At 37.2% G+C, this 21,147-nt stretch overlaps 1 protein-coding gene across 1 annotated transcript in view; it reads left to right on the forward strand.

Annotated features, from left to right (window-relative positions):
- Positions 1-21,147, forward strand: part of ZNF385D (zinc finger protein 385D) — a 335,927-nt gene that overhangs the window by 243,839 nt on the left and 70,941 nt on the right. The window contains exon 4 of the mRNA XM_015132246.3: positions 2,823-2,985. Within this exon, the coding sequence (XP_014987732.1) occupies positions 2,823-2,985 (163 nt within the window). The remainder of the gene's footprint in view (positions 1-2,822; positions 2,986-21,147) is intronic.

A 21,147-nucleotide genomic window follows, 5' to 3' on the forward strand; every position in this document is an offset into this window, starting at 1 on the left:
AATAATCTCTATAAACATTACATAGTATATGTGCTGCCGAAGCGAGCACAATATAAACATTACATAAAAGTCAATGATAAAGAAAATTTAAAATATCTAGAAGGGTTATCTCTCTCTATTAGCCTTCCAACCTGTATGCCCACTTCCACCCCAACACACATACCCTGCACAATTACAATCATATTGATATTGATGTCCTCTGCAACCATCACCCCACTATACTCATTTTCTCCTAAATTCTACATTTCTTGGTTTATCTATAATGCCTTGGACCCTCATATAATTTATTTATTTTTAATTTGGGAGAGACTTATTTGCCTTTAAATCAGATAATTTATAGTTAAAATAATTAATATCAAGGTGTTTTGGTACTGTCATTCAATAAACGAGCGAGTATGCATTTCGTTTTGTCTTATTTTGCATTTTAAGATATTTAGTGTGTCTGTTGGGAGCCTGTCAACTTCTGGCCATTTTGTCACTCTGTTCTTCCCGCAACTCTCCGAGCTGTTTCACTTGTTAGAGGGCTTTGGTTTGGTTGTGCCTGTGCAGAGAGGTTTTTGTTTGTTTGGTATTTGGGTTTGTTTTGTTTTTCTTTTTGTTTTTCTTTTTTTTTTTTGGTGTAAGACTTTCTTAACTTGTGGGCTTCTTTTGTAGTAAGTTTCTTAATTTTAAAAATAGTGATAATCACCTGGTCCTATGATATGTTAAAACAAAGTATTGTTTAATTTTAAATGTCACCGAGAATGTTAGATTTGTTAGGAACCTGTGAAATGTATATTTTGGAGGTATAAATGGAGATAGCACAGTTAATCTCACCCCCCATCTTTTAATATATATTATCTGTTAAACATTAACTTGTATCACCAAGGAAAGGGTTACTTGCAAAGAGAAGAGAAACTCTGCTTTAAGGGAAATGTTATAGCCAGATGCCTAAAGAAGATGACCGACTACTCTGTGATTTTAATTGAATACAGCGTATCGTTCTCAAAAGTTATGGCCAAAGGACTTGATATACTAAAAATGAGAATTAGTCAGGGAAAAAATAAAAGACAAAATTTTGTCCTCAAAGTGACATTCTCCATGTAGAATCAACTTAATCCAATCTATCATTGGTTCCTCAATTAACTATAGCATGTCTTAACTTCATATTTTGGCTCACACTATGTCTTTTGATGTTATGTGTTGTTGGAAAACTTGTAACTGATGCATGAGTGTGCTCTCTGTTCAAACTGTTTCTAATATATAATTTCCTTGTCCAGTGTTCTTTCAATAAGGGTACCTAGTCCTTTGAGGATATCTTGCTAGAATGATGCAAATGAAGATGTGGACTGTTTAATTATTTGTTAAAATATATTATATTGCAACACCCTAGTTATCACAGTTGCTGTAATGAAGAGGACAATGTGATTATTATTTTTTGGCAAAGTGAAATATTTAGTTTAAACAAGCAATGGGAAGTAATGGATAATCTAACAGGAATAATCCTCTACTGAGATATCCTTTTGTGGGGGACATTTGGAAAGGTTAAGACCTGGAAAACCTAATTAAAGAATCTTCCTGGTCACCCTTACCCTACCCACCAACTGCAAAGTCTTTTCTCCCCCAATAAATAAACATTAATAAACATACATTTATTTAAATATGATTTTCTATCTCTATGTATTTCTTTTTTTTTTTGAGATGGAGTCTTGCTCTGTCACCAGGCTGGAGTGCAGTGGTGTGATCTCAGCTCACTGCAACCTCTGTCTCCCAGGTTCAAGTGATTCTCCTGCCTCAGCCTCCTGAGTACCTGGGACTACAGGTGTGCACCACCACACCCAGCTAAATTTTGTATTTTTAGTAGAGATGGGGTTTCACCATGTTGGCCCGGATGGTCTCGATCTCTTGACCTCGTGATCCACTCACCTCAGCCTCCCAAAGTGCTTGGATTACAGGCATGAGCCACCACGCCCGGCAATTAATGTATTTCACTATACTGCTCCCCTACACACACACACATACACACAAATGCTCTTAAGAAAATAAAACATGAGAAAATGCATATCACTCTAAACTATATATATATATATATATATATATATATATATCAGAAGGCCAAGCAAAAGAATTGGATTGTCCCCATTAGGTAGTCCAAACACACTGGAACCTCCTGACGATGGACTGGGGCGTGAAAGATCCATGTGCTGAAAAAAATGACACTAAGTTGAACTTCTCAGACTACCCTCGGTAAGAAGCGAGGAGAAAGAATCTGAAATTGCCCAGCTTCTGTATGTTCCATTTGAACTTAAGCAGTGCATTTTCTTTTGAACTCTAAAGCTTCAATTTCAGTCTCCAGGGTGCTTACTTCCCCTGTTTTGTGAACCTTTCCTTGTAGACACCTGTTGGGGACTGTATTATAAGACACACTGTAGAAACAGAAAATGCATTTTCCAAGCCTAGAAGGTGAAAGCTACTCTTTTCTAGGGCTCTTGTTAATCTTTGGGAGCCCAGCGTCTTCTGTGGCAGAACAAAGACGATACAGGTGTAAATTCTTATTTTTTTTTCCCCACTCCCACAAAGAAAATGTTGTTGACGTGTCAGTGTTCAGCTACATTTCTCTTAAGATAAACAATAGAATATTTCTTCCTTCTATCCTGAGGTTTTAGAACTAGATTCCCATTGCTTTCTAGCATCATTCTAAATAGAACCCCACTGTTTGGCCACGGCCAGAATTAGCTCGAATGGTACCTGTTATTGAAAGGGAGTCTGTATTTGCAGTAATACAGAGAATGCCAGTTTAGAAATGAGCCTGATTGCATGGTTCATTTTGTTCTCCTTTGTAGAGCCAGGCTGCGGCCCACTACAAAGGCACGAAACATGCCAAGAAGCTCAAAGCACTGGAAGCCATGAAAAATAAGCAGAAATCTGTAACTGCCAAGGACAGCGCAAAGACTACCTTCACCTCCATCACTACCAATACCATCAATACCAGCTCTGACAAAACAGGTTAAGCAATGATCTTTGTTGTTGTTGTCCTCCTCGTCGTCACTGGGGGTTCCCTCCCTTGTCTAGCCCCACGTCTGTTTACTTATGTGCCTGCCACATTGATTCATGCTTGAGCCATCTTTCTCTATAATGGTAATTGTTTCCTCTCATTTTTCCAAACCCCTATGAGATTAAGATAATCACTAATTATATTCCAGATTTTGCATTTTGCAAGAGTCCTGTGGCTGTTTCAGAGGAATAGTCATAAAAGGCATTTGAAGCCATGTACCCCATAACTCTTTTTGAGAAATGAACCTTTTCAGTGTGCATTATTTGCATCTTGTATGCAGCACCTTAGCTTATAACTGCATGGCAGATTTGATTTAACTGTGAGTACACAACAAAGTATGCTAAATGAATCGAGAAGGCCCCAATAAGGGCATTATTACAGACAGGCTTTATTCTCATAAATTCCAAATACTGCGTTGTTTTAAGTAGTGGCTGTGTGATACTGGGCTTGTTATGGCTGGGTAACCTTCCCTCTGCAAACACAGGTAAGTGTTATTGATACCAATTACTCTTTTTAACAGAGTCTTCACGGTGAAATAATGGCCTCTCAATGGCCCCTTGGGATAGCTCCTGCCAACGACCAGCTTATTCATAATAGGGGAAGCTAGTGAGGTTTCCCTAAGCTGACATTTTAAATATAAGACCACTGGTTTTCAAAATCTACAGAGAAAATATTCCTGTGTGATTCATGGATATACCCCTAATAAATCACTTTCTAGAACACAGAAACTGTTACACATCAATTGTTTTCCAGTCCATGTGAATGGCAATGGTGAGAAAACGTTCATATCATCACCAATGGTAGTGTCTTAACTAAAAGAGAATCTTCTGGGTATGATTGATGAAAATAGAAAATAAACAGTGAACGAATAGGATAGATTACAACAACCTTGTTACACAGTGTAACATCTACTGGACACGTATCGGCTGTTCCAAGGATTGGGAATGCTGCAAGTGAATCTGTAAGGGATAGTGATGTTCTGAGTTCCTATGGCATTTTGTGTTTTCTTTACCCAGGTATTGCTGGTAGATGCATCATGCTGCCCTCCCTAAGAACCCTGTGTCCTCCCTCAGCCTGAACACATGTCTCATCTTTGTATGCTGGCACCTGGTCTGGCATGGGATAAATGCTGAGTAAAATGTCTGTTGAATGACTGAGGCTTATTTCACTCCTTTGGTTTGGTTCTCTGATATAGCCAAGTTTGTGCCACCACATACTAAAGAGGAAAAAAAGACAAGCTTGTCATACTCACCTCTTTGTTATCCAGGGCAAGAGCTGGATTGTGCCATTGTGTTAATTTAGATGTAAAACCTTTTAGGGAAAGCACTGGTCTTTTCTCTAATAATCTAAGACTAAAGGCTTTATTTTGAGGACTGAAAGAGAATGAGTAGGGGATCACCAAAGCAGCATTTGGCATAGAGAAGTGCAGAAAAATCCTGAAGCCTTTGGATGCAAAGAAGGTAGTAGGTAGGAAGAACAAAGAGATGAGTTTGATGTAAAGGGTTAAAGTGACATTTTTCCTTGCTCCCAATTTTTTCTACTTTTAGACTTTTGTAATCAAGAATTCATGTTTGGGTTATCTTGACTTTTTTAAAATATGAAAATATTTGTTTCATTAAGGATGCACATCATTTAAAAATATATGTATGGTAGGTACAACTGCTAACTTGGGTTAAGAAAAGCCCCCAAGTGTGTTGTCTCTGTTAAGTAAATGAGTTGTGACCACATACCTTCATCTCTTAACTTAGAGACTAGAATGTGTCAACCTAGAATAATCCAAAGGGTCAGAATCTAGTTTAAAGAGAGTTTATCCAAGTATAAAGTTGGAGGGTGGCTGCCCAGAAAATACAGATTCCAAAGAATGGAAGTCAGTGTTCCAAAGTGTAGAAGTTTAGTATCATTTTTATCGACAAAGTTTAGGGAAGTTTAACAGAATTTCAACACCTCTTTCTACATAAGGCTTAATGCTTAGTTAACAATAATCTGACGTTGGTTGGGGTGGTCTTATTCTTTTGGGAAGGGTATATTTAACATTTTATACTGAGGATATAATTCTTATGGGGTCTTTTGCACCATCTAGTCTTACATACAGGACAATAAAGGATGCCGTTAATCTATAACAAATATCAGTAATTGGAAGGGGGAGGCAGTCTGGTATCTGGTCTCTCCTAGTCATTTATAGAACAAGAACAATGAGGAAGAGAATCAACCCTAAAGAAGCAGAAATTGCAAACATGTTATGTGACTCAGTCTCCAGTGCTTAACCTGCCCCCCACTACCCTTGGCATAATAAATTTAGAGGGTCCTTACATTTTATTTTCTTTTACAACTTTGAAGGGTGGCAGTCTTCCACGCTCTGTCCTTTTAGAAGCTGAAATGTTAACAAACTTTGCACTGGTCTTTTGAAGACAACATAAACATGCCAGAATTTACCTAACAGTGGAAATAGTGTTGAGATGATGAAACACCCTTCCAAGCTGAAGCTAGAGAAAATTTCAAAAGAGCAGAAGAGATAGTAAAGTCTGTAAAGTTAGTGCAAATATTCTAAAGCCAAAAGAAGGAAGTGATGGACGTTAGGAAAGACCTTGCTTTCCTAATCCATCAGGACCTATATCAGGAAAAAACAAAACAAAACAAGCAAGCAAGTTATATAGGTTGAGAGACTGAGAGTTCCAGCACACTCATCAGATATTTTGAGCCAAATTCTCTTTAAACTGAATTTACACAAAACTGCCTATGAGAAAAGACACCCATTTCACAGACCCTTATTCTATTTGTATTGCAGTATAAACCTGAGGCATCTAGACTAATAAATTTGAGTTTTCTTAAAGCAATTACATGTTCTTTTTATTGCTATGTGCTTCCTCCCACTGATTAGTACCGCTCTGAAACAAAATGAGTCTGAGCCTGGCACAGTGGCATGTGGCTATAGCCCCACCTACTTGGAAGGCTGAGGCCCAAACAATCCCTTGCATCTGGGACTTTGAGACTGGACTGGGCAAAATAAGTGAGACCCCATCTTAGAAAAAAAGGACTCTGAGTTAATTTTGTAGAATAGTTAAATACTCGGCAGAAGGAGAAGAGGTAGATAAGACTCTAGAATCAAAGATCATGCATTTTTTAATAATAAAAAAATACAGTTTTTCTGGTAATGCACAAGAATGTTTTGTGATTTGTAGGCTTGTCCATATATAAAAGATAGAGACACATGAAATCACATTTTACTAATTTATCAAATCATTTTCATAAAATATCTAATTATATGAAAAAAACTAATCCAATTATATATATTTAAAAAACCCAAACTAATTCCTTTGAAAAATGCTAAACGTGTCATACTTTGGTAAATGAGAACCCCTTGAGAGGGTTGGGGCAACAATAGTGAAAAGGGCAAGAAATAGTATGGACTTTAATTAGAAAATTGATTTGGCGGTTTTCTCTAAAATACAAGAGATAGAATGAATACTCACAAAAACTAAATTTTCATAGTAAACCTACTTGATTGGTATAAAGACAATTTTGATTAATAATTCCTCTTAAATTTTCAAGTCATATATTATTTATTAGTATAAATAATAAGGTTTTATCTGCTGCCTTAGGGTGACACATATGTCTAAACCATGGGGTTAGCTCCTATTTGCTAACTTTATGATCTTGGGTTTTGTGTTGCCTTTTTCTCTCTCTCATTATGCCACTCTGCTAGAGTGCTGAGCAGAAAATCGTATTCAGTGCTCAGCCACTGACTATTCATAGAAAGAATGCCTAGTTCATCTATCTCAAGGCAAAAACACACTTCCTAACATTAAAGAACAATTTTAGTTCTTGTGATCTAATGAAGAGTGTTAGGTTGGTGAATTTACATGTATAAAAGTTTACAGGCAAAAGTAATATTTTAAAAAAATATATTGAGCACTCTAAATTGTTAAGAGTGGTTACTGTTCATCACACAATATTTCATAGAGCATTTCCAAAGATAGTCAGAATAATTGTCCAATCTAGCAAATGTTTTTAAATACCAAGTTTTTTATTTAGAAAAATTAATGGCAAAAATTTAAAATTTATACTCAAAGAAACTAGGCAAGTGTAACTAAGTTGTGTTTTTTGTTCTTCTATGAAATGACAAATTCGGAATTGTCTGAATAAGTTCTGTACAAGGTCATTCTCTGATCTTTCTTTACTTTTGATTCTTAGGGAATCTCATTTACGTTGTTTATCAGTTAGGTTAGGCTAGGTTATATTGCAGTAATAAACAACTTCTAAAATCCTAGTGGCTTTTGCAATATCTAATTATTTCTCACTCATACTACATATCAGCTGTGGTTTTTCTTTCATCTTAATTTAACTCCAGGACTAGGCTGACGAAGCAACCATTAGCTGGAGAAATCTATGGAAGAGGAAAAAAGGCTCTTAGAGCTTTTTAGTGGACTGGCACGTAATATTTCTCTCACTTTTCACTGGTAAGTTACATGGCCAAGCCTGATTACAATGGGGCAGGGAAGAGTAATTCTCCTCTAGAGAAGCAAAACAGGTATTAGCCAGCAATAGTATAACATTCTATTGTTAACTTAAATCATGAGATCTACAGATTTGGAGAGAAGAGCTTTATTTCTTATAATGAGTTATAGCCTGCAGGGTGGCCATCCTGACAGTCTGGGAAGCACAGCCTCCAGCAGAGTCTGAGAACAGGTACTCTGAGGGAGGAGAGATAAAACAGGAATTTATGCTGAAACAGTTGGCCAAGTATACATATTCAAGGAGATATAGGAGGAGCTATGAATATTCACAAAGGCGGGATGTATGCATGCATAGTAAAGAAACCTGCACGTTACATATGACCCATATTCATTTTGGGGTAGAGACTTTAAGTAAATTACAATTAGGTCCTATGAATCAAAAGCTGAAACAGGGACATGAAGGCGCTTACATATGCAGCCTTTGTAAACTGGCCAGAACCAGTCCATGGCCAGTGGTCTCTTATTAAGAGAAAGTTACTGACGTCAGTCTCTTGTGCAGTCATACTCTTGTGCAGTAGTTATGGCTTGTGAAAAGTCAGGGAGTTAGGCACTGTCTGGTGGTCAGTGAGCTGCAATTGTTTCAATATTGCTTATCTTGAGTCCAGTGCTTGTAAACAAGCTAGAGAAACAAGCTGCTAGAGAAAAGAAAAATGTTGTGACAGTTAGAACATAGTTTATTCTCTACGTGTAGGGGTGTGTGCCTTAAACTTTGTCAGGCATGGCCTTAGTTCTTATTTAGAATTTTGTATCTTATTGCCACAAAGAGTCTGTTCCTTCAGTCTTGTGGTCTCTATTTGAAGACTATCATGGTTTCCTTCAATTATCACTTGTGCTTACAAGTCTTAAGATTCTCTTGCCCTGTCCTTCTTCTAAGTCCAGACCTGCTTTTCCATGGCCCATTGCTCACTTACTTGGATGGCTTTCCAGCATCAATACTTAACAGGTTCAAAAAACAAACAGGCTGGGCGCGGTGGCTCACCCCTGTAATCCCAGCACGTTGGGAGGCCGAGGCGGGCGGATCACAAGGTCAGGAGATCGAGACCATCCTGGCGAACATGGTGAAACCCTGTTTCTACTAAAAATACAAAAAATTAGCCGGGGTGGCGGTGGGCGCCTATAGTCCCAGCTACTCAAGAGGCTGAGGCAGGAGAATGGTGTGAACTCAGGAGGAGGAGCTTGCAGTGAGCCGAGATCGTGCCACTGCACTCCAGCCTGGGCGACAGAGCCAGACTTTGTCTCAAAAAAAAAAACCGTCCTCATCCTGACCATCATAATTTATTTTGAGTTCTGCACGTCCCAGATTTGAAAGCTTTCTAGTTGTCTTTTCCTCTCCTAAGTTCTCACTTCTATTCAATTGCTAGAGTCCACTTCCCTCCGATTCCTGGAATGGTTCATGCTTTTACATGTTGTTACTACCCACATCCTGGCTTTGTAGATCTATGTCTTTCACGTACATTTGGCCTAGCCTCTATGCAGGTCTAACTGCCTCCACACCTGTGTCTTGACAACCATATCCTTCATTTTACTCTCCAGTTATTCTCCACAGTACATAAACCACATCTCTTACCCATTCAGAAATCTTTAATGTACCTCTATGCTGGACCCCATGATCACAACCTACCTTTCCAAACTTCTGTTCCACTGCTTTCCTGCAATATTTTCCACCAGAGGCACACCTTGTTTTTCCATTGTTGTTTCTTGTACTGTAGTTCTAAAACTCTGAAAAGTCTTTCACTTTTCTTCCTCCTGCTTATAAAGTTCCATAAGAACCAATTCCTTTCTAGCTGCCTTATCATATTCTTGCTAAAGGGAATTTTTCTGTCTTTACCTTCTCTCATTGCTAGATGGCATGCCTCTTGAGTACTTCCTTGATTAATTATTTTGCTTATGTTTTAGTTTACAGAGTACTTTTTATACAAAAGATAATAAGTCAAGAGTTTTAAAACTTGGAACAATCAGTTTTGTGTTTCTGTTCTTGGATGGAGGCATAGTAAACTTTTAGACTTCTGTATTTGTGTATAGATGGTTTCATGAAAGAACAGTGGTTCTCATTAAAACAGGGGATTCTGTGATATTGCTCATCAAAGTTCAGAGTTGCAAGTTTTATTACAGGTCATCAAGTCTAACCCCTAAAGGAGATTGTTGTTGTTGTTGTTTTGGTTTTTTGAGATTCTCTAGTCCTACAAGTAAAGAACACTTGACATTTCTAATGGCCCTTCAGTGACTATCAATCAGGAGTTAATTAGCCTATTGAGTATATGGATTTACCTTAGTCATCTAATTGGTAAAGTCTGAGAACATTTCTCGCTGGTTCTATTACATAATTCTCTTTATCAAGTCTCACTGAATTGCAAATGTATTCATCAGATAAAGCTACTAATTACAATTTAAATTTTCACTTTTCACTCATGACTCAGTCTTCTTTGTACCCAGTTTCCCTTTTTCTCTTTTAATTTTAAAATTGTAACCCAGAGATGTTGTACTCATCAGACTTAAAGGTACCAAAAGTAAAATACTTTTGAATCTATTGTTAAGAAGGTCTATGAATGCAAAGGAAATTCTATTTGCTCTTGATTCATTATTGACTCTAAGTGTTTATTGGAATGCACATTATTTGTTCAGGGACTTAGAGTAATAATGATACTTTTCTAATGATAAAGAAGATATCTGACGGAAAATGATGGTCAGTGATTGAAAACAAATACCCCTGGGAACAAAGCCTCATAGCAAAGTCAGTCAATTTTAAGGTCACAAATCAGGATTCTTTTGTTTCCTGCACATTACCCTTCTGAACCAGCTGTTTACCTCAGGCCTAGCGCTGACAAATCTAGGTGCACATTTTTAAAAATTTTGATTTAGATAGAAGCCAAATTATGACAATAGTGAACAAATGATAAATGTGGTAGAACTACAGTTTGTAAGGAAAAAGCAACCTCAGTATCCTTCAGGAGACAAGCAAATAGTTTCCTGTGGAGTACAAGTGTAAATTCGCTTTTGTGTCTGTTTTACTAAGGAAGGTCGGAAGAGTTTGCTTTTCTTGACTTAGAGTTCAAACAAATGTAGCAAATATTAAAAATTATAACAAAATACAAGTTGGGCTTGATTTCAGAAAGACATATATCTCTTATATATTTGTATATAGGTTATATTATACATGAATGCAAATATACACATATATTGATTTTTATGGAGGATTCTATCTTTAATGCCTGTTCCTGACATATTCTATTATTCCACATCTTCATAATAAGTGATGCACATTTTATTTTAAGATAGACAAATGCTTTTGTGGGTTATGAATCTATACCTCTGTTGAAGTTTATGAGGCAATATAAAGTTATTTGAAAAGGGCACATTTCCATCAGCTCTTATAGATCTGCTGCAGTGGTGTACAAATGCCCCTCTTATCAATGTGGAAATTGTGCTAACTCCTGGGGTCTTTCCTTTCCTACCCATTCTCCCTCACAAAGCATCCCTGGAACAATAACTGTCATGATAAAAGTCCCACTGCATACATCTTGGCACAGGAGTTGAAGCACCATTGTGAGACCATTTGTGCCTAGAGTGCTTTTTCTTTTCTTAGTACTGGCTCATGACATGCTTCAGATTGGTCAAAGAAAGAGATTTTATCAAGTGTTCCCTTCTCAAGATGTATGATAAGTGCTAGCAGAGTGTGCTGGTAGCAGATCTTTAGAGATTGAAAAAGAGAAGGGAAATTCAGAAGTGGGGGAATAAGCTAACCCTTATTTGAATATTGTGGTTCTAGGATCTTTGTATGTGAATCAGTGATGATAAATTTCACATTAGGAATGATATAAAAGTAACAAAATAATATATTATGTTCTTTGTTGTGCATGAGGAAATTATGATGAATGATATTTGACTGACTCTATTTGATAATATTTGGCTAATAAAAGTTTTGACCTAGATATGTTATATATATAACTACTCCATGAATCACGCAAAAATTTTAGAACAACTGGGTTCCTTACCTATGTATGTGCACATATATGTATCCTGTAGGGAGGGAAACTTTCAGTGGAATTTAGAAACTTATAGATCCTCTTTACAGGGGAGAGTGAAGCAGGGATGTAAGCATCTTAGGAGAGGGTAAATGATGTTGGAGAGAAAATAAATGGGCCCTCAAAAAATAGGTAATAACCTGTGACAAAGTCTGTCCCGGTGTGATGCTGACTTACAGTCCCCACTCCTGTGATCTCCCCTGGTTGATGAGATGTCTTGGTAGAGCCTTAATGACAACTGAGTTTCTTTTGGAAGATCTATCCCTAGGCAGATAAGAGGAGTTCAGAGAAAGCACCCCCACCCCTGCATTTGCTGTTCCCCAGTTGCCTTACTGAAGTAATCAGCATACCAAAGCAACATATTTTGGGGTGGCATTTGCTGAACTCCTTCAATGCATATGCATGTGAGTATGCGTATATAGTGTGTATTTGACTGTCTTTCTTTACCAGAGATTTTACATCTATAAAGTACATGAAAACTGAACACCTAACCAATATTTATGATATAACAGACATCTGGATGAAATTTAAAAATTAAATTAAAACTCCCAGTAGCTTTGTCTGCAGGCACCACACTTCTGGAAACATCTGTGTCTTTGTGTGTTTAGGTGTGAGTTCATGGAGAGTTTTTGCTCCTCATTTTTATGCGATTCTTAGGAATTGAGTAGACATAAGCTTACATAACAAAATATTTCAACCGCAAAAAAATGATTCTTAAAGGTAGAAATCTTAAATATTACAAAAGAGTTGAACAATGATAAAATATGACAGAATGTCAAATGAGTATCTATAAAAACATGCAGACAGTTAGAGAATTTTGTCTCCAATATTGAAAAGTGAAGGGGTTGATATTTAATTGCAATAGACATGAAATGTGAAACAAAACATGTAAATAGTACATTTCTTGCAGTCAGGAGACACTGTTTCTACTGAGTTCGTAGTAAAAACAAAACCCAAACTGAGACAAATATTTGAATTAAGATTTACACTTGCGGCCGGGCGCGGTGGCTCAAGCCTGTAATCCTAGCACTTTGGGAGGCCGAGACGGGCGGATCACGAGGTCAGGAGATCGAGACCATCCTGGCTAACACGGTGAAACCCCGTCTCTACTAAAAATACAAGAAAATTAGCCGGGCGAGGTGGCGGGCGCCTGTAGTCCCAGCTACTCGGGAGGCTGAGGCAGGAGAATGGCGTGAACCCGGGGGGGCGGAGCTTGCAGTGAGCCGGGATCGCGCCACTGCACTCCAGCCTGGGGCACAGAGCAAGACTCCGTCTCAAAAAAAAAAAAAAAAAAAAAAAGATTTACACTTGTATTTTTCTTTTATGAATTCCAAAATCCATTGGCCTCCAATGAGTGGAGGAACACCAGGGTTCTTGGTCCTTATGCTAGTTTAGATAAAAAGACATGGACACACATATAGTGATTTTAAGGAGTGGAGACTTTAATAGGCAAGAAAGAAGGAAGAAGGCAGAAGGAAGAAGCAGCTCTCCCATACAGCAACAGAGTGAGTGGGTCTCCAAAGCCGAAAGAGGACACCCCAAATTGGACGGAAACCAGCCAGGTATATAGAGAGGCTGGAGGAAGTGGTGTCTGCTTGGCACAGGGCTTGGGGAATTGGTTTGACCAGGCATGTTATTCACGTAGCCTGCAAAAAAAGCTGGCCCTCCCACCCTAGCCTTTTAATGCAAATGCAGGGCGCAGTGATGTTCTACATAGATGAGGATATGTGGGGGCAGCTATGTTGCCAGCCACACGTGGAGCAAGGACAAGAAGGCCACGGGAATTGCCGTGTTTGGGTGGACCCAGTTTCTAATTGCCTACATTTGCATATCAAAGGTTGCCACCAGGCTCTAAGCTTGGGCTTTACAGCTAAACAAGAAACGTCTTTAAAAAGGAAAACTTCCCAAGGACCCATTTTCCTCTCTGCCTAAAATAATTTCTTAGTAACTCCTACCATAGCATCAGAACTCTTTAGTGATCTAGCCCTTGCCCATCATTTTTGCCAGTCTTACACATTTCTTCTCAACTCCTGCCCAATTACCTCACTTGAGGATTGAAAGCAAGGTGTGTATGTTGTTTTGCCTGGAATATTCCTCCATTATACCTCACCCCATCCCACACTTCACATACTAATGCACAAAAGAATGCGCATGTTCTGTGCCAATGCATATGTGCCTGGGTGCACACAAACATGAACAAATCCATTCATATTCTTAGTTGGCTGATTCCTACTTCTAGGCTTCTGCATAAACTCATTCCTAGCACTCACTGAAATTGTATTATCCTCCTGCTTCTCAACCCCATGAAATTTTCAGCTTCTTGATGAAGGATACACCTTAATTTCATACATCTTTATTCTAGCAACTAGCACAGTTTTACATTAAACCTAACAAATAGTACTGTATTATTTTTGTTTCTAAAAAGAGCTTGCTAGGAATTATTTTAATAGTAAAAACTAACACATTCCAAAATACATAGTAACAACTTGAATGCACATAATCAATAAGTTTTACTAATTGAACTTTATTACATTTAACTACTTTGTGGTACAAATCAAAGGTATTAACCAGTGTAGCTCAGAGTTTGAATGTGCAACCATTGGGCTGAGCATTTCCCAGAGACAGCATAAAATTAAGCTGCTATTTTAATTATCATAATTGCATTCAGAGTCATCATTAAATTAGTGAGCTACTTCAGTTTCTAATGAGAGTTAAGAACATTTTAAAAAGCTCTATTGAGTCGGATTGACTATGTATCCAACTTTATGTTGTGACATTGGTATGGGTTTAAATTTGAGGGCAGAGAGCATATTAATCCCATGGGTAGAGTCTATGCCACTCTTCCAGTGTACAACCAGTCTCTAGTTTGCTTTACTTTTGTTATGACTGAGTTTGTGGGGTAGCCTTAACAATATTTTATACTTACATGATTGCTCAAATCAATCACCCTCAAACTAACAGCTGATGCCTGGCCAAACCTGAAGGTGAAAGTCAGAATGCAGAATGTGTAGCAGTAATGATACTGACCCATTTGGGCCTTATTTTATTATTATTATTTTTAATTAAAAACCCTTTTATTAGGTTTAGTGGTACATTTGAAGGTTTGTTATATAGGTAAATGCATGTTGCAGGGTTTGGGGTCTAGTTTATTTCATCACCCAGGTAATAAGCGTAGTACCCAATAGATAGTTTTTCAATCCTCACACTTCTCCCACCTTCTAATCTCAAATAGGCCCTGGTGTCTGTTGTTCCCTTCTTTGTGTTCATATGTAATCAATATTTAGCTCCCATTTATAAGTGGAAATATGCAGTATTTGGTTTTCCATCCCTGTGTAAGTTCGCTTAGGATAATGGCCCCCACCTCATCCACATTGCTGCAAAGGACATGATCTTGTTCTTTTTTAATGTTTACATAGTATTCCATGGTGTATATGTACCACATCTTCTTTATTCAGTCTACCATTGAGGGACGTTAGGTTGATTCCATGTCTTTGCTATTGTGAATTGTACTGCGATTAACATAAGGGATGCATGTGCCTTTATGGTAGAACGATTTATGTTCCTTTGGAGATATACTCAAAAAAGGGGTTGGTGGGTCTAATTGTAATTATGTTTTAAATTATTTAAGAAATCACCAAACTGCTTTCCACCATGGCTGAACTAGTTTACACTCCCACCAACAATGTATAAACATTTCTTTTTCTCCACAACCTTGCCAGCATCTGTTATTTTTTGACCTTTTTTTTTGAGATGGAGTCTAACTTTGTCGTCAGGCTGGAGTGCAGTGGGGTGATCTCAGCTCACTGCTTCCTCCGCCTCCCAGGTTCAAGCAATTCTCCTGCCTCAGCCTCCCAAGTAGCTGGGACCTCAGGTGCATGCCACCATGCCCAGCTAATTTTTTGTGTTTTTAGTGGAGATGGGGTTTCACCATGTTGGCCAGGATGGTCAATCTCTTGACCTTGTGATCCACCTGCCTCGGCCTCCCAAAGAGTGACTTGTTAATAATAGCCATTCTGGCCAGTGTGAGGTAGTATCTCATTGTGGTTTGGATTTGCATTTGTATAATGATTAGTGATGTTGAGCATTTTTTCCTATGCTTTTTGGCCATTTGTGTGTCTTCTTTTGAAAATTGTTCATGTTCTTTTTCCATTTGTTAATGAGGTTGTTTCTTGGTTGTAAATTTAAGTTCCTTATAGATTCTAGATAGCAGAACTTCATCGAATTAATAGTTTGCAAATATATTCTTCCATTCTGTAGATTGTCTGTTTACTCTGTTGACAGTTTCTTTTGCTATACAGAAGCTCTTTAGTTTAATTAGGTCCCATTTGTCGATTTTTGTTTTTGTTGCAATTGCTTTTGGCATCTTTGTCATGAAATCTTTGTCAGATCCTATTTCCAGAATGGTATTTCCTGTTACCTCCTGGGGTTTTTCTATCATTTTAGATTTTACATTTAAGTCTTTAATCCATGTTGAGTTGATTTTTCTATTTGATCTAAGGAAAATGTCCAATTTCAATCTTCTGCATATAGCTAGCTACTTATCCCAGTACCATTTATTGAATAGGGAGTCCCTTCCCCATGGCTCATTTTTGTTTGTTTTGTTGAAGATCAGATGGTTGTGGGGGTGAAGCATTATTTCTGGGCTTTCTATTCTGTTTCATCGGTTTATATGTCTGTTTTTGTACCAGTACCATGCTGCTTTGGTTACTGTAGCCTGGCAGTTTGATTTTGGGTAATGTGATACCTCTTTTTGCTTAGGATTGCTTTGGCTATTTGGGTTCTTTTCTGGTTCCATATGAATTGTATTATTTTTATGTTTTATTATATTTTTTGAGACAGGGTCTCTCACTCTGTTGCCCAAACTGGAGTGCAGTGGCATGATCTCCGCTCACTGTAACCTCTGCCTCTCAAGTTCAAGTGATTCTCCCACCTCAGCCTCCTGAGTAGCTGGGACTACAGGCATGAGCCACCTCGCCCAGCTAATTTTTGTATTTTTAATAGAGACAGGGTTTTGCCATGTTGCCCAGGCTGGTCTCAAACTCCTGGCCTCAAGTGAACTATCTGCCCACCTAGGCCTCCAAAATTGCTAGGATTACGGGTATAAGCCATCACACCTGGTCATATGAATTAAAAAAATTTTTTTTTTAATAATTCTGTGAAGAGTGTCATTGATAGTTGATAGGAATAGCATTGAATCTATCAATTGCTTTGGGCAGTCTGGCCATTTTAACAACATTAATTCTATGAGCATGGAGTGTTTTTTCATTTGTATGTCTCATCTATATTTTACTTGCACAGTGTTTTGTAATTCTTGTAGATATCTTTCATCTCCTGGTTAAATGTATTTCTAGCTATTTTATTCTTTTCTTGACTGTTGTGAATGGAATTGCATTCTTCATTTGGCTCTCAGCTTGGATATTGTTTGTGTGTAGGAATACTATTGATTTTTGTAAATTGATTTAGTATCCTCAAGTTTTGCTGAAGTTGCTGTTCGATCTAGGAGCTTTTGGGCAGAGACTATGGGGTTTTCTAGATACAGGATCATATCATCTGCAAATAGGGATAGTTCGAATTCTTCTCTTCTGATTTAGATGCCTTTTATTTCTTTCTCTTGCCTGATTGCTCTGGCCAAGATTTCCAGTGCTGTGTTGGATAGGAGTCGTGAGAGAGGCCATCCTTGTCTTGGTTTGGTTCTCAAGGGTAATTCTTCCAGCTTTGCCCATTCAGTATGATGTTGGGTATAGGTTTGTCATACATAGCTCTTAATTATTTTGAAGTATGTTCCTTTAATGCCTAGTTTGTTGAGAGTTTTTTTTTTACATGAAGCGATGTTAAATTTTATTGAAAGTCTTTTTTGTATCCATCAAAATAATCATGCAGTTTTGTCTTTGTTCTCTTTATGTGATGAATCACATTTATTGATTTGTGTATGTTGAACCAAGCCTGTATTTCGGGGAGAAAGCCTATTTGATTATGGTAGATTAGCTTTTTGATGTGCTGCTGGGTTAGGTTTGCTAGTATTTTGTTGAGGACTTTGGCATCTATGTTCATCAAGGATATTGACCTGAAGTGTGTGTGTGTGTGTGTGTGGTGTGTATATATATATATTTTTATATATATATATATATACACGTATACATATATAAATATATATGTATTTACTTTTTATCTCTGCCAGCTTTAGGTATCAAGATGATTCTGGACTCATAGAATGAGTTGGGGAGAAGTGCCTCTACCTCAAGTTTTTTAGAAGAGTTTCAGTAGGAATGATGCCAGCTCATCTTTATACATCTGGTAGAATTCAGCTGTGAATTTGCCTGGTCATGGGCTTTTTGGGGTTGCCAGGCTTTTTTTCACTGATTCAATTTGGGAACTTGTTATTGGTTTTTTCAGGGATTCAATTTCTTCCTTGTTCGATCTTGGAAGAGTGTATGTTTCCAGGAATTTCTCCACCTCTTCTAGGTTTTCTAGCTTGTGTACATAAAGGTGTTCATAGTAGTCTCTGAGGGTTTTGTGTATTTCTGTAGGGTCAGTAGTCATATCCCGTTTAGTATTTCTGATCGTGTTTATTTGAAACATCTCTCTTTTTTCTTTCTTAGTCTAGCTAGTGTTTTATCTATTAATTTTTTCAAAAAGCCAACTCCTGGATTTGTTGATCTTTTATATGATTTTTTTACATCTCACTTTCCTTCAGTTCAGCTTTGATTTTCTTTATTTCTTGTCTTCTGCCAGCTTTGGGGCTGGTTTCCTCTTGTTTCTCTAGTTTCTCTAATTGTGATGTTAGGTTGTTAATTTGGTATCTTCTTCACTTTTCGATGTAGGCCTTTAGTGTTACAAACTTCCTTCTTAAAACTGCCTTAGCTGTGCAGAGGTTGTGGTATGTTGTACCTTTGTACTCATTAGTTTCAAACAATTTCTTGATTTCTGCCTTAATTTCATTATTTACCCAAAGGAATTCAGGAGCCGGGTGTTTAATTTCCATGTAATTATAAGGTTTTGAGTGATATTCTTAGGATTGAGTTCTATTTTTATTGTGCCATTGGAACTTACTTTATTTTTTGCCATACTTTCTATTTCTGTGACAACTCTCTAGTAGAATTAGGTAAAGCTAGAAAGAAAATAATGCTTTCTTCCACACTGCTTATTAAGTAGAAGAGTTTGTGGAAAAAAAATAATTCTCACCCTTCACTGAAATAGGGATTTGAGTCTGGCTTATGGAACTCGAGGTTATTTATTTTTCCTTTTATCTATCTATTAATTCATACTTATTCTTAAATCTACAAATATTGTTGTAATATATGAGATACTGAAGCAATGAAAACTAAGATGCAGGATAGGAGTTCTAGCCTTAAGATATCTTCACTCTGGATGGGAAAACAAGATATATGCACCAAATATAGTACAGGGTAGAAAATATTTGTTGGAAGAAAATAGCAGATATAGTGCCATGAAGGTCTAGAGCAACTGAAATGATCTTTTCCTATGAAGGAGGTAGACAGGGACACAGATGTTGTTAACCAGCATTTGTTAAACTTAATGTAAAGGGTATAAAATAACTCCTTTGATGAAATGTTTCATTTAGTCAACATTGAGTACTCAGTATTTCCTAGTCATGAGATGTAGCTTCTGTCCTCTAGTGATTCATTTAAATGGAAGAGACAGAGAACAAAAAGCTGTGATAAAGTGGTTCAGAAGTTTTATGGTAGAGGCTTGTAAAGATTATGGGAATACCTGTAACTCTTGCAGGTAGATGTTCTTAAATTTACAGATAAAGAAACCCGGTTCTGCATTAGGAAAATTGACTCAGATAAACAAATCTGTAAGAATCAGAGCTAGAGTTTGAGTGGCGTTTTGATTCCTCCCAGGGCCTTTGCCTTGCTGTCTCCGGTTAGGCAGCAAAACACCTAAACCTAATCTTCCCATAATCCTCCTTAGCACTAACCCCAATTTTGGTTGCTAACTGCTATCACCAGGTCTGCTATATTACTCAAGGTAGTTCCTTTCATTTTGCAGAACCCTCAAACACTCCTAAGGGTTTTAGTGTAAATACTCATCTTTGCATATAAGACCCTGGAACTATTAAAAGGCTCTAATGTGTCCGCCTACAGTTTATGTTCTTCACATATTTATTGTGGTTTTCACCTGCATGGAAGCTGGTAAGAGAAGATAAGGCCAAGGACCAAGTCTTTTTGTTGGTTTACATTTTGTTAATAAAAATCACGCTATTATTTTGCCAGAAAGAAAAGCTCTGTGGGTAATTGGAAAGTAACATCTTTGATCTCTTTGTGTAAAATTTATAGTAGATAATTTGGGATTTGCATGAGAAATCATTTCAACTTTGGTTTTTCTATTTATGCTTGCTCTTGTAATGCTATCTAGACAATGACAGAATCCTCTGGAATAACAAAGCCCAAGTCTCAAATATAAAAGAAAAAAAGCCTGTTTTTTCTGCAGTCAGATGTTAATTTTTCAATATGAATATACAGAATTGTCAACTGAAGATACAACATTACCTACCTTGAAAGAGATTAGAGTTTTGCAGGATATGTATGATCTCCTTGGAATTGTTGCTTTGGAAAAGTGCTTTAGTTCTTTTAGGCAACTAAGGTGATCATTAGTACAGTAATTTTGACAATTAAAAATCTAGGCTGGGCACAGTGGCTCATAGCTGTAATCCCAACACTTTGGAAGCAGATGTGGGAAGATTGCTTGAGACTAGGAGTTCAAGACCACTCTGGCCAACATAGCCAGACTCATCTCAAAAAACAAAAAAACAAAAAAACAACATCCAGTCACCTAAAAGGGATTTGTTTATGGTGCATAAATGCATGATTCTCCCTATATTACTAAGACATTTTAGATCAGTATACAGTGTTACTTAAAAATAAGTTAGTGTAGTCCAGGGTTCAGAGGTCATAGTTTTTCATACAAAGTTGTCAATTTCCTAAACATGAATAAAAGTATAGTTTTAATTTATATAGCTTTTTTAAACATTTCAGTATGGCATCATCTAAATATTACATTTTAGCCTCATCCAAAAAGAGAAAGCTTAAAAGTTATTTCTAAGTCATTGACATTTCCATTTTAAAGAATTTGCTTCACAGAAGACCATGAATATAAGAAATGGGACAGAAATCATAGTTATCTCTCTACTAGTAGAAGCATAAATCTCTCATTTGCTAAATAATATAAAAAAATATGTTGGTGATTTAGTGTCTGCCTTCTTATTATTTTCAGTTATTGATACATACTAGTGTGTATGAATTTTCATGTCCTAGTCAGGAGGAAGTACTCACTATCCTGAGAGATGAATGGATCTTTAAAAAGTGCCTTGCTCTAGCAAGAATAGGTAAAATCAGTTTCTTTCTTCAGTGTAGTCCAAGATTCTAACCAGATTATATACCTTTGTATTAAAAAAACTAATCTAATAACTATAACTGGAATAATGATATAATGCATTATTTGTCATAGTATGAAACCCATTGGTAACTTCTGTTCACTATTATTCCCTTTATTCAAAAAGGTAAAAGGTAGTATCTTCCATCAAACTTGCAATTAATGAGGGATGGTCAGATAG

The sequence above is a fragment of the Macaca mulatta genome, chromosome 2, assembly GCF_049350105.2.
Source record: "Macaca mulatta isolate MMU2019108-1 chromosome 2, T2T-MMU8v2.0, whole genome shotgun sequence".
Taxonomy (NCBI): Eukaryota; Metazoa; Chordata; class Mammalia; order Primates; family Cercopithecidae; genus Macaca; species Macaca mulatta.